The sequence below is a fragment of the Pseudophryne corroboree genome, chromosome 6 (genome assembly GCF_028390025.1).
Source record: "Pseudophryne corroboree isolate aPseCor3 chromosome 6, aPseCor3.hap2, whole genome shotgun sequence".
Classification (NCBI taxonomy): Eukaryota; Metazoa; Chordata; class Amphibia; order Anura; family Myobatrachidae; genus Pseudophryne; species Pseudophryne corroboree.
The window spans coordinates 743,390,915-743,405,436 of NC_086449.1; the positions used below are offsets into that span (position 1 = coordinate 743,390,915).

Sequence of the window (14,522 nt, forward strand, 5' to 3'; positions counted from 1 at the left end):
GGATGCAATCCAGCTGATAAGTAAAATATGTTACACTCACGGCACAGATCTGGTGTCCTCCAGTTCACACATACTCCGTGGATCCTACAAAGATGACTGTAACTTGCAATGGTCCCACAGAAATCCTGCCCGTGACAGCTGTTCTCTTCACACAGTGCAAAGAAACTGCTGGGTTGAACCTTTGAGTGGCATTCTTCAAATGTTTTGGAAAGTAGAATGCTGCACATGGGGCTCGGAGACTGGGAACACACATCATCGAGTTTGGTTTCGCATGTCCTCCCGAAAGTGTCGGCCAAGGTCCACTGTTTGATGAATTTGCTGCTGTCTGTTGTAACTGTACCGTCTCGGAGTGTGAAGTCATTAGCTGGGTTGTTGTCACATATACCTGTGTTAGGAAAAAAACAAAACACTGTAAATCCTATACTGAGTTGACTCCCTCACAGCTGTCAGGAGGTTGGTGCTAGCTATGTCCCAAATCCATTATGTAGGGTTCAGACAAGTAACTAGTACATTTACAACAACCAAAACGTCATCTTTGCATATTAATCCAGGGGAAGTGATATTAATACTATAAAAATAATAGTGTATCGTTATTTTCAAGTCACTGGGAAATCAGGATTTGGATTAGGTTGACCAAACCCTACCCAACACTTCCTGCAGGAATCTGCAGATCTTTAGTCATCATCTAACAATGCTCTTGTAACAATGCTCCCCAGATCCAGTGATGGGCGACAGGATCGGTGCCAGAGCAATTTCCCGTTTGTGGACCTCTTCCTGCTGATTCATATAGTCTAAGCAGAAAGTTAGCCCAGAGCCGGATTAAGGGGGGTGCGCTGGGGGTAAGTACCCCTGGGCCCCACGCTGTGAGAGGGCCCCCCGCCACCCACCGCAGATCGGATCTCTATTACCGATCTGCGGCGCTGCGTTAACAGCTATCAAGCAGCCGCCGGCGCTGCAGAGTTGTACAGGGCAGCCGAGCTGAACGAAGGCTCAGCTGTCCAATGATAAGTGAAGCTGCAGCCTGCGGCTCCATGACTGGTTGGAGCGCAGGCTGCAGGGAAGAAGGAGGCGGGATCCTGAGCATGCGGCGCGGCACGGGTGGAGGTGGTTGTACCCTGCAGAGGAGAGAAAGGAACGTGCTCTCTTCCTCTTCTGTGTGCGCTTCATTCGTTGCAGCCTTCACTTGCCATCAGCACAGTAAGACAGGCTGCATTAACTTTTTGTTTATTAGATGGGAATTTGAAGCTGGGTTTTCTATCTATCTATCTATCTATCTATCTATCTATCTATCTATCTATCTATCTATCTATCTATATGTATATATATATATATATATATATGTACACACACACACACACACACATATATATATATATATCTATATGCACCAACATTTCAGGGCTCGCATGCCCCTTCTTCTAGGTGACACACGTGCCCTGAAACGTCTATGAATTTTTACATGTATTCATCATAAACCTGCCTTTCACAAGTCTCCAGAATGCCGCATTGGGGGATCCGCTAATATATACACCCTTCACTGAGGGTACCGGAGCACCCATGTGATCAAGTGCCAGTTTGAGTGGTCTTTGTTGTATGTATGTATATATATATATAAAATTTAATTTTAGACCTTAGGGCCCCCTTTTTTTAAGTGCCCCGGACCCCCCCCCCCCCCCCGAGGCCATAATCCGTCTCTGAGTTAGCCTATGATTGGGTGGTTATGTTCTCTCACCAGATGGACTATCCGGCCAGAGGATAACCTACTAGTCACGCTGTAAGAACATTTCATGATACTGTACTTTAATCTGAAAAAGTGACCCAAATCCATGTCCACAAAAGAAATATCATTGCTACCATGTTCCCACCACAGAGGGGCTACGATAACTTACCACAAAGCCCTGATGTTTTTGAAGAGAAAATATGTGGGTTGAGCTGAAGCATAAATTCATTGTTTCTTGGTGTAAATGTTAAAGCAAAGTCCAGTTTATGTATTCTAATATCATGTATGAGAGCTCCAAAAGCATCTATATTAAACGTGTCGCTGTGGTAGGGGACGGAGACTAACCTTCCATTTACAGAGACCTGGAAAGAAATAAAAAAGTTAACAAACAGAACATACAGTTTGGTGCAGACACAATTATATACTTTGCTGTTGTATACAGGGGCAGTGGCGCAGAGAAAGGGGGTGAGAAGTGATTACATGGGATATGGTCTCTCTAGGGGCCAGGGATTGCAGGGAGGTCTAGGCATGCCCCAGCTATGCTGTGGCCATGTCCCGGAGGATATAAGAGATGAGCTGGTGTCTTTGGGGGCTATTCAGAGTTGATAGCAATTTTGCAATAATTGCTAACGCCCATGTTTCATCAGTCTGCGCATGCGCAGTGCTCACATTGCGCATGCGTGGACTTTCACTATGCGATCGCATCCGAGAAAGATGTGATCGCATAGTTATTGACATGAGATGGGGGCGGTCAGAGGTGGCGACATGGCATTGGGAAAACGCGGACCTGTCATGGCCATTTTTAGGACAGCCGGATGACGTTGCCTGAGTTTATTGCAACGGGAAACATGGCATCGGTGCGTATGATTGCGATTGCATCGCTGGGCGGCGCTACACATGCTGAGTGGCCTTGCCCTGTGCTGTGCAGCCCCCAGAGTAGCTGTTTTTTGTGACTTTTGCAAAGCTGGTACTGATTCTGAATAACCCCCTTTGTACACAGCGGCTCTGAAAAAAATACGTAAAAAGATGCCAGAGGTGTCTGCAGTTAAAACGCCCATTGCAGGTTTCTGTAATCCACTGCTGTGTTTACGGATACAGCATCGGATCAACTGCGTGACCATCGGACATCTGTGTAACCGTCAGATTTCTCAGGATGTCCGGTACAATCACACTGCTGAAGCCAGTGACGCTACATCCAAGGATGCCTCCGCTGGCTTCAGCACGACCAGAAAATGGGGCAGTCATGCCCTGTATTCTGGAATGCTACCTGTCACCACCCCTAAATGCCAGCAGCATGTCAATCAGTGCTGGGGCACCGTGAGCAGCATCGCAGCCACCTATCTGCACATGTGCAGTGTAGCTTCTGTGCCTTCGCAGATCTGAAAACATCGGAGATATGCATAAACATCAGGTTTACGTACATTATGCCCCATGTTCATATCAATGTGAAATCCAGAGATGGAATTGAGAACACTGACGTGTGTTTGATAAAGACGAGAGGTAGCGAGAAACAAGAGAGCAGCGCTGGATCTAAAGACGTTGGGCACGGGGAATCCGTTGGTTCAGAGAAAATAAACATACCGTGTAACTAACACTACAATTCACCATAATTTAGTGAATACCACCCAAAATAAAATGACATTCTTTGACACAGGGAGCTACGTCTTTGCAGCATCTGGTTAATATTATGCGAATGCCGCAGGAGGCGTGTTAAGTAAGCCAGCCCACCATCGGCTTTTGTGATCCGCTGCTAAAAAGACATGGCCTCGTTCATCTGCGTGTCCATCAACATGCCCCCTGTTTTCTGAAACCTGATGCCACTCCCAAATTCCAGCAACATACAGTATCAATCACTCTGCAGTGTTTAGGGCACTGCGAGCACCATAGTAGACTCAGATCTGCACTGGGCAGTGTGGCTTCTGCGCATGCGCAGGCCTTAAAGCTTCTATGTTTAGCATAAACATTGAAATAACATCCACCTGTGAATCAGCCCCACTGTACGCAGTATATGCACCTATGATGTTTCCGTATCCGGTCTTCAGGTTGATCCTCATTAGGTCGACCACTATTGGTCGGCATGCATTAGGTCGACCTGGTCACTTGGTCGACATGGTCACTAGGTCAACAAGGCCAAGGTCGACACATGAAAAGGTCGACGTGAGTTTTTCATTTTCATTTATTTTTTTTATTTTTTTCATTTTTTGAACTTTTTCATACTTTGCAATTCATTGTGGACCACGATTGGGAATAGTAACCTGTGCGGTGCGCAGCGGCAGCGTAGCGAAACACCTTGCCCAAAACATGGTGAGCGAAGTGAGTCATGCGAGGGGACACAGTACACTAATTGGGGTTCCCGGTCACTTTACGAAGAAAACGACACCAAAAAAATTTGAAAAACTCATATCGACCTTTTTCCACGTCAACCTTTTTTCATATCGACCTAATGACCTGTTGACCAATAGTGGTCGACTTAATGACTGTCGACCTAGTTGCTGTCGGCCCTATGATCCACACCCGATGTTTCGCCATATGGCAGAACACCTATGTACAGTATACAGTAGAGTTTTTGTTTACATTACATTAATACAATTTGTACAATATACTATTATTATTTTTTGACAGGGAAACTCCTTTCACAATTTCATAACGTTTTTCATTACCAGCTTAAATCAGCAATGAAACAAAAGCCAAAGAGAAACATATTTGTAAAATAAGTCACACAGAACAAATGGAAGTGTATGTGTACTTGTAGAAACTGGCAATAATCCATTTAATCTAAGCTGCAGTTGTAAAGCAATGTTTTCATTAGCATTTTCTAAGGCGTTATTTTCTGGCAGTTTGAGATACTTTTTGCAATGCATCATCATTCATCGGCCATTACACGCTCTCTGCAGTCAGCGTGCCAGAGGTCGGCTAGAAGTCACCGAGTATTATTTTATAATGGGTGCTGTGACATCTAACTGCAGTGCCTTACAAATGTTCTGTCATATCACAAAACAGCAGCACATGTCACAATGAGGGGCATTTATGTAAATGAGCATAACGAACGAGTAACCAATCAGATGGCTGCCTTCATTTTCTAAACTGCACTTACAAAATGATATCTATATTCAGACTGGTTGCTATGGGCAACAAACAGATTTTAATCTTCTATTGATTGAAAGTTAAACGCAAAAGGAGAACTTAAATGAAATTATGATTTCACTGTCTGATGGTCAGGGATGCTGTGGCATTTAAGTCACTTCTACAGTGGAGGGAGCCATTTTGTGAGGTGAAATCATCCTTTCAGTGGCAAACAGCCTATCATCCATGCAGTGGCAAACAGCACTTCATGAATAAACATTAAGCATCATGAATATTAGACAGGGCCCCATTGATGCCACCGATTATTGGCAACTTGATGGACAGGATGAGCTCACAATATGGATGCATCCGCACTGTGTAAATAGCTAGACATATGGGTGTAACTATGGGGGTGCAGGGGGTGCCATTGCTATGGGACCCAGAGGATTAGGGGGCCTGGACCCAGGTTATAAAGTTGCATACCAATTTCCCAGATTTGTCTGCTCAGCAATTGGGTCTGATCCATTGTTCAGCATGAATTCTATGACATTACATTTTCAGTGACAGGAGTGTGTAGTGAATATAACAATGGTAAGGGGGCACTGTAATGTGGCACAATATGAACTGATGTACTCATTGTAATGTGGAGGGTATTATAATGTTACATAATAAGACCTGCAGCACTTTAATGTGGCACAATATGAACTGGAGGGCACTATAATGTGGAACAATGTGAACTGGAGGGCACTGTAATATGGCTCAATATGAACTGGAGGGCACTGTAATGTGGCACAATATGAACTGGAGGGCACTATAATGTGGCACAATATGAACTGGAGGGCACTGTAATATGGCACAATATGAGCTGGAGGGCACTGTAATGTGGCACAATATGAACTGGAGGGCACTATAATGTGGCACAATATGAACTGGAGGGCACTATAATGTGGCACAATATGAACTGGAGGGCACTATAATGTGGCACAATATGAACTGGAGGGCACTGTAATATGGAACAATATGAACTGGAGGGCACTGTAATGTGGCACAATATGAACTGGAGGGCACTATAATGTGGGACAATATGAACTGGAGGGCACTGTAATGTGGCACAATATGAACTGGAGGGCACTATAATGTGGCACAATATGAACTGGAGGGCACTGTAATGTGGCACAATATGAACTGGAGGGCACAATAATGTGGCACAATATGAACTGGAGGGCACTGTAATGTGGCACAATATGAACTGGAGGGCACTATAATGTGGCACAATATGAACTGGAGGGCACTGTAATGTGGCACAATATGAACTGGAGGGCACTATAATGTGGCACAATATGAACTGGAGGGCACTGTAATGTGGCACAATATGAACTGGAGGGCACTTTAAAGTAGCACAATATGAACTGGAGGGCACTGTAAAGTGGCAGAATATGAACTGTAGGGCACTGTAAAGTAGCACAATATGAACTGGAGGGCACTGAAAATGGCACAATATGAACTGGAGGGCACTGTAAAGTGTCATAATCTGATGTGCTCATTGTAATGTGGAGGGTATTATAATGTTACATGATAAGACCTGCAGCACTTTAATGTGGCACAATAGGAAATAGAGGTACTATAGTGTTGCATAATATGAACTGGGGCACGGTAACATGGCATAAATGTAACTGGAGGGCACTGTAATGTGGCACAGTATGAACGGGGGGCACTGTAATGTAGCATAATATAAATTGGGGACACTGTATGTCATAGGGACAGACTCAATCTGCCATCATATTCTCTGTTTCTATGTAATGTGAATTGGGGATATCGTGTGGCATAATGTGTACTGGCAGCCCTACAATGGGACATAATATAACTAGGGAACTACGATGGTTCATAAATTAATCTAGGGCACTACTATTAGACATAATATTTACTAGGGCACTGCTATGGTTCAGAAAATCTCCTACTTTATATGTCAATCTGCATGATGAATACAATTACAGGCTGAGTCTCCATTATCTGAATGCTCGGGACCGGAAGTATTTTGATATCGTTTTTGTCCGTATTTTAGAATATTTGCATACCATAATGATAGATCTTGAGGACGTGACCTAAGTCTAAAAACAGAATGCATTTATGTTTCATATACACCTTATACACACAGGAAACATTTTATAAAATATTTTTAATATTTTTGTGCATGAAATAAATGTTGTGTACATTGGACCATCAGCAAGTGAATGTCCTATCCCAGTCGAATGAATGAATGAATGAATGAATGAATGAATGAATGAATGAATGAACTATCCCGGTCGCGCTCAAAGAAATGTGGATTTCTGAATATTTTGGATATTGGATTTTCGGATATGGGAGACTGAGCTGTATAAAAATAGAATCAAGGAGACGTAGCCTACCTGCATATCATGTGACAGTTTTACTGTCTCTTGATCATACGACACTTGTATGGAATCCATGCAGGTCTGATGGTCCAATGAGCTGCACTCCCCATTCTGTACTGTCACTTTCATATTGTTCTCCTTGTCATTGAATAGCACATAGGAGCAGTTGCTGATGAGTTTAAAATTAAGTCCATCAAATGTGACAATGTGTCTGTTTGAGCTTCCCGTGCAGGAACCTGGTGAGCAAAACAAATGAGTCACATTGTATCAGCACATGTTACTCTGCCTGTGGTTAGCAGTAGCATATCACCCCCAATGGAACTGTACCGGGAGTGTCGGAATGATGACTAACAGAACGGTAGACCGCCATTACAATGACAAAGCATCTGGCAACCGTGTTTTCTAACCTCATTTTGGTCAGGATGAGAATCATAATGATATTATAACAATGTGTCACTGTATATAATGTCCTTTTTATATATATATATATATATATAATAAGCAAGTAGGGACAATTTGCAATAGGGATGTGAGTTCTGCCTCTGGATGTCTGAGGGAAAGGCATCAACTAACCACAATCAATGTGAGTTCCTCCTTCATCTCTCCAGGGGCGCTTTAAGAGAGGAGGAGGCCTATGTGCAGCCTCCTCCATTCGTGCCCCCTCCTCTCTGCCGGCTGCACTGAGAGTCTTAACGCTAGAGGGCTCAGACTCTACAGCGCATGTGCAGATCTCTGGGGAAATGGTGCGGCGGCCATTTTCCCAGCGAGTTCTCTACTGCGCATGCACAGAACTCCGGGAAAATGGCAGAAGCGCCATTTTCACGATGATTTAACAGCACTCTGACATTGGCGCGGGACTCTGGAGGGGTGAGTATTCAAATAACAGGTGCAGCATGTGTAGTGTGGCCCCCCTGGACTCAGGGGCCCATGTGCACTGCACACACTGCACCCATTATAAAGATGCCAGTGCATCTCTCGCATATTACTGCAATGCTTTGGCTAATTGAATAGAGGGAGCACATTTAGGTTAGCCTTGAAAAATGTAATTCCCACATACAGTTATTGCAGATACAAACAATGTAGCCTAGTGGTTAAGGTTTCATAATAATTTAAGGCTGAGCAGCTGTAGCTCATGTATGGTCCAAACTAGGTAGCTATCGGAAATTACAATTACCACCAAGGTATGCATTTTTACCAAGTCTATTCTATTCTATAATAGATGTTATGAGCAACTTCTCCACTCTATTCACTGCTTGATACATTAACCTCATAGAGGAGCGGTTTCAACCACGATTGTGATGTGGGCCACCACCCAGGAGATGCCACTTGCCCGGCTGCCGGCTACTGCAATCATCACTGTCGTGCTCAGGCAGCGAATGCTCTTCCGCGGTCCGGGCCATGACCTCCGGGCATGCGGCATGACCCATAGGTTACGTATGCCATGTCGTCTTCCCACCCAGTGCTGCTCAGTGTCCGTGCTGCTCCTTGCTGCCTCACAGTGCTCCCACCGCTGAGGAGGTAACTTTTTACTCTGAAGCTGGGGTCAATGCTCTTCGTATATATTTGATTGCTGTGGGGCAGAATTACTATTGAGGACTACATGTTGCATTACTTTCGGGGCACTGTGTGGTGGAATTACTGTAGGGGGGCAGTGTGTTGAATTACTATGGGGGAAGAGTGTGTCATCATTACTATGGGGGTAGTGTGTGGTGGAATTACTGTAGGGGGGCAGTGTGTTGATTTACTATGGGAAAGAGTGTGTCATCATTACTATGGGGGTAGTGTGTGTGGTAGAATTACTGTAGGGGGGCAGTGTGTTGAATTACTATGGGGAAGAGTGTGTCATCATTACTATGGGGGTAGTGTGTGGTAGAATTACTGTAGGGGGGCAGTATGTTGAATTACTATGGGGAAGAGTGTGTCATCATTACTATGGGGGTAGTGTGTGGTAGAATTACTGTAGGGGGGCAGTGTGTTGAATTACTATGGGGGACAGAGTGTGTCATCATTACTATGGGGGTAGTGTGTGGTAGAATTACCGTAGGGGGGCAGTGTGTTGAATTACTATGGGGGACAGAGTGTGCCATTACTAAGGGGGCAGTGTGTGTTGAAATTACTGAGTGGGGAGGGGGGCGTCTTGAATTAGTATAGTTGATAGAGTGTGCCATTACTAAGGGGGCAGTGGGTGGTGGAATTACACGGGGGGGAGGGGGTGGGATGTGTGGAATTACTATAGTGCAGTATGTAGTGGATTTACTAGGGGGTGGCAATGTGTGACAGAACTATGGGGGCAGTGTGTGGTGGAATTAATGTGGGGGGGGGGGAAACAATGTGCGGAATTACTATGAGGGACAGTGTGTGGTGTAATCATTGCGGGGGAGCAGTGTGTAGAATTGTGTTTAATTACTGCAGGGGCCAGTGCATTTGTTTAATTACTGTGGGGGCCAATTTGTGTGTTTTCTTACCATGGGGTACGGATGGTGTGCCATTGCAATTTTAAAATCTTGTACAGTGTGCGGCAAATTAAAAAGGGTTGAAAATCACTGCCATAGAGTTATAAAGAGTTAGAATGGCGACTCAGAATCAGTGCTGTGATAGGGCTGTTTTCTGCCCTATGCTGGCCACGCCCCAGCCACTCCCCCTGACCAATAGCATTATTAAGGAGTCGGGGTCATCGCAGATGGGACTTGTGACATCATAGAGTGGGTGGGGCCACCGGTGTAGGGAACTGCAGCATTGACCAGAGAGTCCTCAGGACACTCTGGGTGGCTGCAGAAAATGCAGAATGCTTACCTGGAGCGTCTGATACACGCTCCAGACAGCTTTGCAGCAGAGATCCTGGCTTCTTTCCAGATACAGGGACTGTGATGCATCACTTGCACACCCCTACTTACGGCGATGGTTGGAATTATATCTAGCATACAAAATAACAGTAATTGTACTGTGCAGATGATGAATAATAGGGACATTACAAGGAACAAAAATTTCCAGAAACACTTCGCTAAAACCTGTGATTCCCCCTATAAAATAAGAATTTACTTACCGATAATTCTATTTCTCGTAGTCCGTAGTGGATGCTGGGGACTCCGTCAGGACCATGGGGATAGCGGGCTCCGCAGGAGACAGGGCACATCTAAAAAGCTTTTTAGGTCACATGGTGTGTACTGGCTCCTCCCCCTATGACCCTCCTCCAAGCCTCAGTTAGGTACTGTGCCCGGACGAGCGTACACAATAAGGAAGGATTTTGAATCCCGGGTAAGACTCATACCAGCCACACCAATCACACCGTACAACTTGTGATCTGAACCCAGTTAACAGTATGATAACAAAACGAAGTAGCCTCCGAAAAGATGGCTCACAACAATAGTAATAACCCGATTTTTGTAACAATAACTATGTACAAGCATTGCAGACAATCCGCACTTGGGATGGGCGCCCAGCATCCACTACGGACTACGAGAAATAGAATTATCGGTAAGTAAATTCTTATTTTCTCTAACGTCCTAGTGGATGCTGGGGACTCCGTCAGGACCATGGGGATTATACCAAAGCTCCCAAACGGGCGGGAGAGTGCGGATGACTCTGCAGCACCGAATGAGAGAACTCCAGGTCCTCCTTTGCCAGGGTATCAAATTTGTAGAATTTTACAAACGTGTTCTCCCCTGACCACGTAGCTGCTCGGCAAAGTTGTAATGCCGAGACTCCTCGGGCAGCCGCCCAGGATGAGCCCACCTTCCTTGTGGAATGGGCATCTACATATTTCGTCTGTGGCAGGCCTGCCACAGAATGTGCAAGCTGAATTGTACTACAAATCCAGCGTGCAATAGACTGCTTAGAAGCATGAGCACCCAGCTTGTTGGGTGTATACAGTATAAACAGCAAGTCAGACTTTCTGACTCCAGCCGTCCTAACTATATATATATATATATATTTTTAGGGCCCTGACCACGTCTAGTAACTTGGAGTCCTCCAAGTCCCTAGTAGCCGCAGGCACCACAAGAGGTTGTTTCAGGTGAAAACGCTGACACCCCTTCATGAAGAAACTGGAGACGAGTCCCAGTTCTGTCCTGTTCAAATGGAAAATTTTAATATGGGCTTTTGTAAGACAAAGCCGCCCATTCTGACAATCGCCTGGCCGAGGCCAGGGCTAACAACATGGTCACTTCCCATGTGAGATATTTGTCAACAGCATGGTCACTTTCCATGTGAGATATTTCAAATCCACAGATTTGAGCGGTTCAAACCAATATGATTTTAAGAAATCCCAACACTATGTTGAGATCTCACGGTGCCCCTAGGGGCACAAAAAAGCTGTATATGCAATACATCCTTTACAATCTGGACTTCAGGAACAGAAGTCAATTCTTTCTGGAAGAAAATCTACAGGGCCGAAATTTAAATGTTAATGAACCCCAATTTGAGGTCCAAAACACTCCTGTTTTCAGGAAGTGTAGAAATCGACCTAGTTGAATTTCCGTCGTGGAGCCTTCCTGGCCTCACCCACGCAACATATTTTCACCACATGTGGTGATGACGTTGTGCGGTCACCTCCTTCCTGGCTTTGACCAGGGTAGGTATGACCTCTTATGGAATGCCTTTTCCCCTCAGGATCCGGCATTCAACCGCCATGCCGTCAAACGCAGCCGCGGTAAGTCTTGGAATAGACATGGTACTTGCTGAATCAAGTCCCTTCTTAGCTCCCCAGGCCCTTAGTCCTCTGTGAGCATTTCTTGAAGTTCCGGGTACCAAGTCCCTCTTGGCCAATCCGGAGCCACTAGTATAGTTCATACTCCTCTATGTCTTATAATTCTCAATACCCTGGTTATGAGAAACAGAGGAGGGAACACATACACAGACTGGTACACCCACGGTGTTACCAGAACATCCACAGCTATCGCCTGAAGGTCTCATGACCTGGCGGAATACCTGTCCCATTTTTGTTCGGGCGGGACGCCATCATGTCCACCTTTGGTCTTTGCCAACGGTCCACAATCATGTTGAAAAACTTCCCTATGAAGTTTCCACTCTCCCGGGTGGAGGTCATGCCTGCTGAGGAAGTCTGCTTCCCAGTCGTCCACTCCCGGAAAGAACACTGCTGACAGTGCTATCACATGATTTTCCGCCTAGCGAAAAATCCTTGCAGTTTTCACTGCCCTCCTGCTTCTTGTGCCGCCCTTCTGTTTACGTGGGCGACTGCCGTGATGTTATCCCACTGGATCAATACCGGCTGACCTTGAAGCAGAGGTCTAGCTAAGTTTAGAGCATTATAAATTTGCTCTAAGCTTATTTATGCGGAGAGAATTCTCCAGACTTAATCACACTTCCCTGGAAATTTTTTCCCTGTGTGACTGTTCCCCAGCCTCTCAGGCTGGCCTCCGTGGTCACCGGCATCCAATCCTGAATGCCGAATCTGCGGCCCTCTAGAAGATGAGCACTCTGTAATCACCACAGGAGAGACACCCTTTTCCTTGGATATAGGGTTATCCGCTGATGCATCTGAGGATGCGATCCGGACCATTTGTCCAGCAGATCCCACTGAAGAGTTCTTGCGGGAAATCTGCCGAATGGAATTGCTTCGTAATAAGCCACCATTTTTACCAGGACTCTTGTGCAATGATGCACTGACACTTTTCCTGGTTTTAGGAGGATCCCGATTAGCTCGGATAACTCCCTGGTTTTCTCCACTGGGAGAAACACGTTTTTCTGGACTGTGTCCAGAATCTTCCCTAGGAACAGTAGACGTGTCGTCGGAAAAAGCTGCGATTTTGGAATATTTAGAATCCACTCGTGCTGTCGTAGAACTACTTAAGATAGTGCTACTCCGACCTCCAACTGTTCTCTGGACCTTGCCCTTATCAGGAAAGCGTCCATGTTTCTTTTAAGAAAAATCATCATTCCGGCCATTACCTTGGTAAAGACCCGGGGCGCCGTGGACCATCCAAACGGCAGCGTCTGAACTGATAGTGACAGTTCTGTACCAGGAACCTGAAGTACCCTTGGTGAGAAGGGCAAATTTGGACCTGTAGGTAAACGTCCCTGATATCCAGTGACATCATATCGTCCCCTTCTTCCTGGTTCGCTATCACTGCTACGAGTGACTCCATCTTGATTTGAACGCTTGTATGTAAGTGTTCAAATATTTCAGATCTCACCGAGCCGGTTGGCTTCAGTACCACAATATAGTGTGGAATACTACCCCCTTCCTTGTTGTAAGAAGGGTACTTTGATTATCACCTGCTGGGAATACAGCCTGTGAATTGTGTGAGGGGGAGACGTCTCGAATTTCCAATGTACACCTGGGATATTACATGTAGGATCCCGGAGTTCCCTTGCGAGTGTTGCTGAAACTCTTGAGATGACCCCCTACCGCACCTGAGTCCGCTTGTACGGCCCCAGCGTTATGCTGCGGACTTGGCAGAAGCCGTGAGGAGCTTCTGTTCCTGGGAATGAGCTGCTTGCTGCAGTCTTCTTCCCTTTCCTCTCCCCCTGGGCAGATATGACTGGCCTTCGCCCGCCTGCCCGTATGGGGACGAAAGGACTGAGACTGAAAAGACTGTGTCCTTTTCTGCCAATATGTGACTCGGGGTAACAAAAGGTGGATTTTTCAGCTGTTGCCATGGCCACCAGGTCCAATGGACCGCCCCTTTATACGGCAATACTTCCATATGCCGTCTGGAATCTGCCTCACCTGACCACTGTCGTGTCTTCGTCTGGCAGATATGTACATCACATTTACTCTTGATGCCAGAATGCAAATATGCCTCTGCGCATCACACATATATAGAAATGCATCCTTAAAATGCTCTATAGACAATAAAATCCTGTCCCTGTCAAGGGTATCAAAATTTTCAGTCAGGAAATCCGACCAAGCCCCCTCAGCGCTGCACATCCAGGCTGAGGCGATTGCTGGTCGTAGTATAACACCAGTATGTGTGTATATACTGTTATGATATTTTCCAGCTTCCTATCAGCTGGCTCCTTGAGGGCGGCCGTATCTGGAAACGGTAACGCCATGTTTTTTATAAGCGTGTGAGCGCCTTGTCCACCCTAAGGTGTGTTTTCCAACTCGCCCTTACTACTGGCGGGAAAAAGGGTATACCGCCCATAACTTTCTGTCGGAGGAACCCCACGTATCATCACACACTTCATTTAATTTATCTGATTTAGGCAAAACTACAAGTAGTTTTTTCCCACCCTACAAAATACCCTTATTTGTGGTACTTGTGGTATCAGAAATACGTAACACCTCCTTCATTGCCCTTAACATGTAACTTGTGGCCCTAAAGGAAAAATACGTTTGTTTCTTCACCGTCGACACTGGGGTCAGTGTCCGTGTCAGTGTCTGTCGA

The 14,522-nt window shown here is 45.6% G+C and overlaps 1 protein-coding gene across 2 annotated transcripts in view; it reads right to left on the minus strand.

Moving 5' to 3' along the window:
* Nucleotides 1–14,522, minus strand: part of VWF (von Willebrand factor) — a 487,638-nt gene that overhangs the window by 139,743 nt on the left and 333,373 nt on the right. For both annotated transcript variants that reach the window (XM_063928500.1, XM_063928501.1), the window contains 3 exons: nucleotides 7,189–7,409; nucleotides 1,890–2,082; nucleotides 41–385 (listed from right to left, as the gene is read on the minus strand). In XM_063928500.1, coding sequence (XP_063784570.1) covers nucleotides 41–385; nucleotides 1,890–2,082; nucleotides 7,189–7,409 — 759 coding nt within the window. The remainder of the gene's footprint in view (nucleotides 1–40; nucleotides 386–1,889; nucleotides 2,083–7,188; nucleotides 7,410–14,522) is intronic.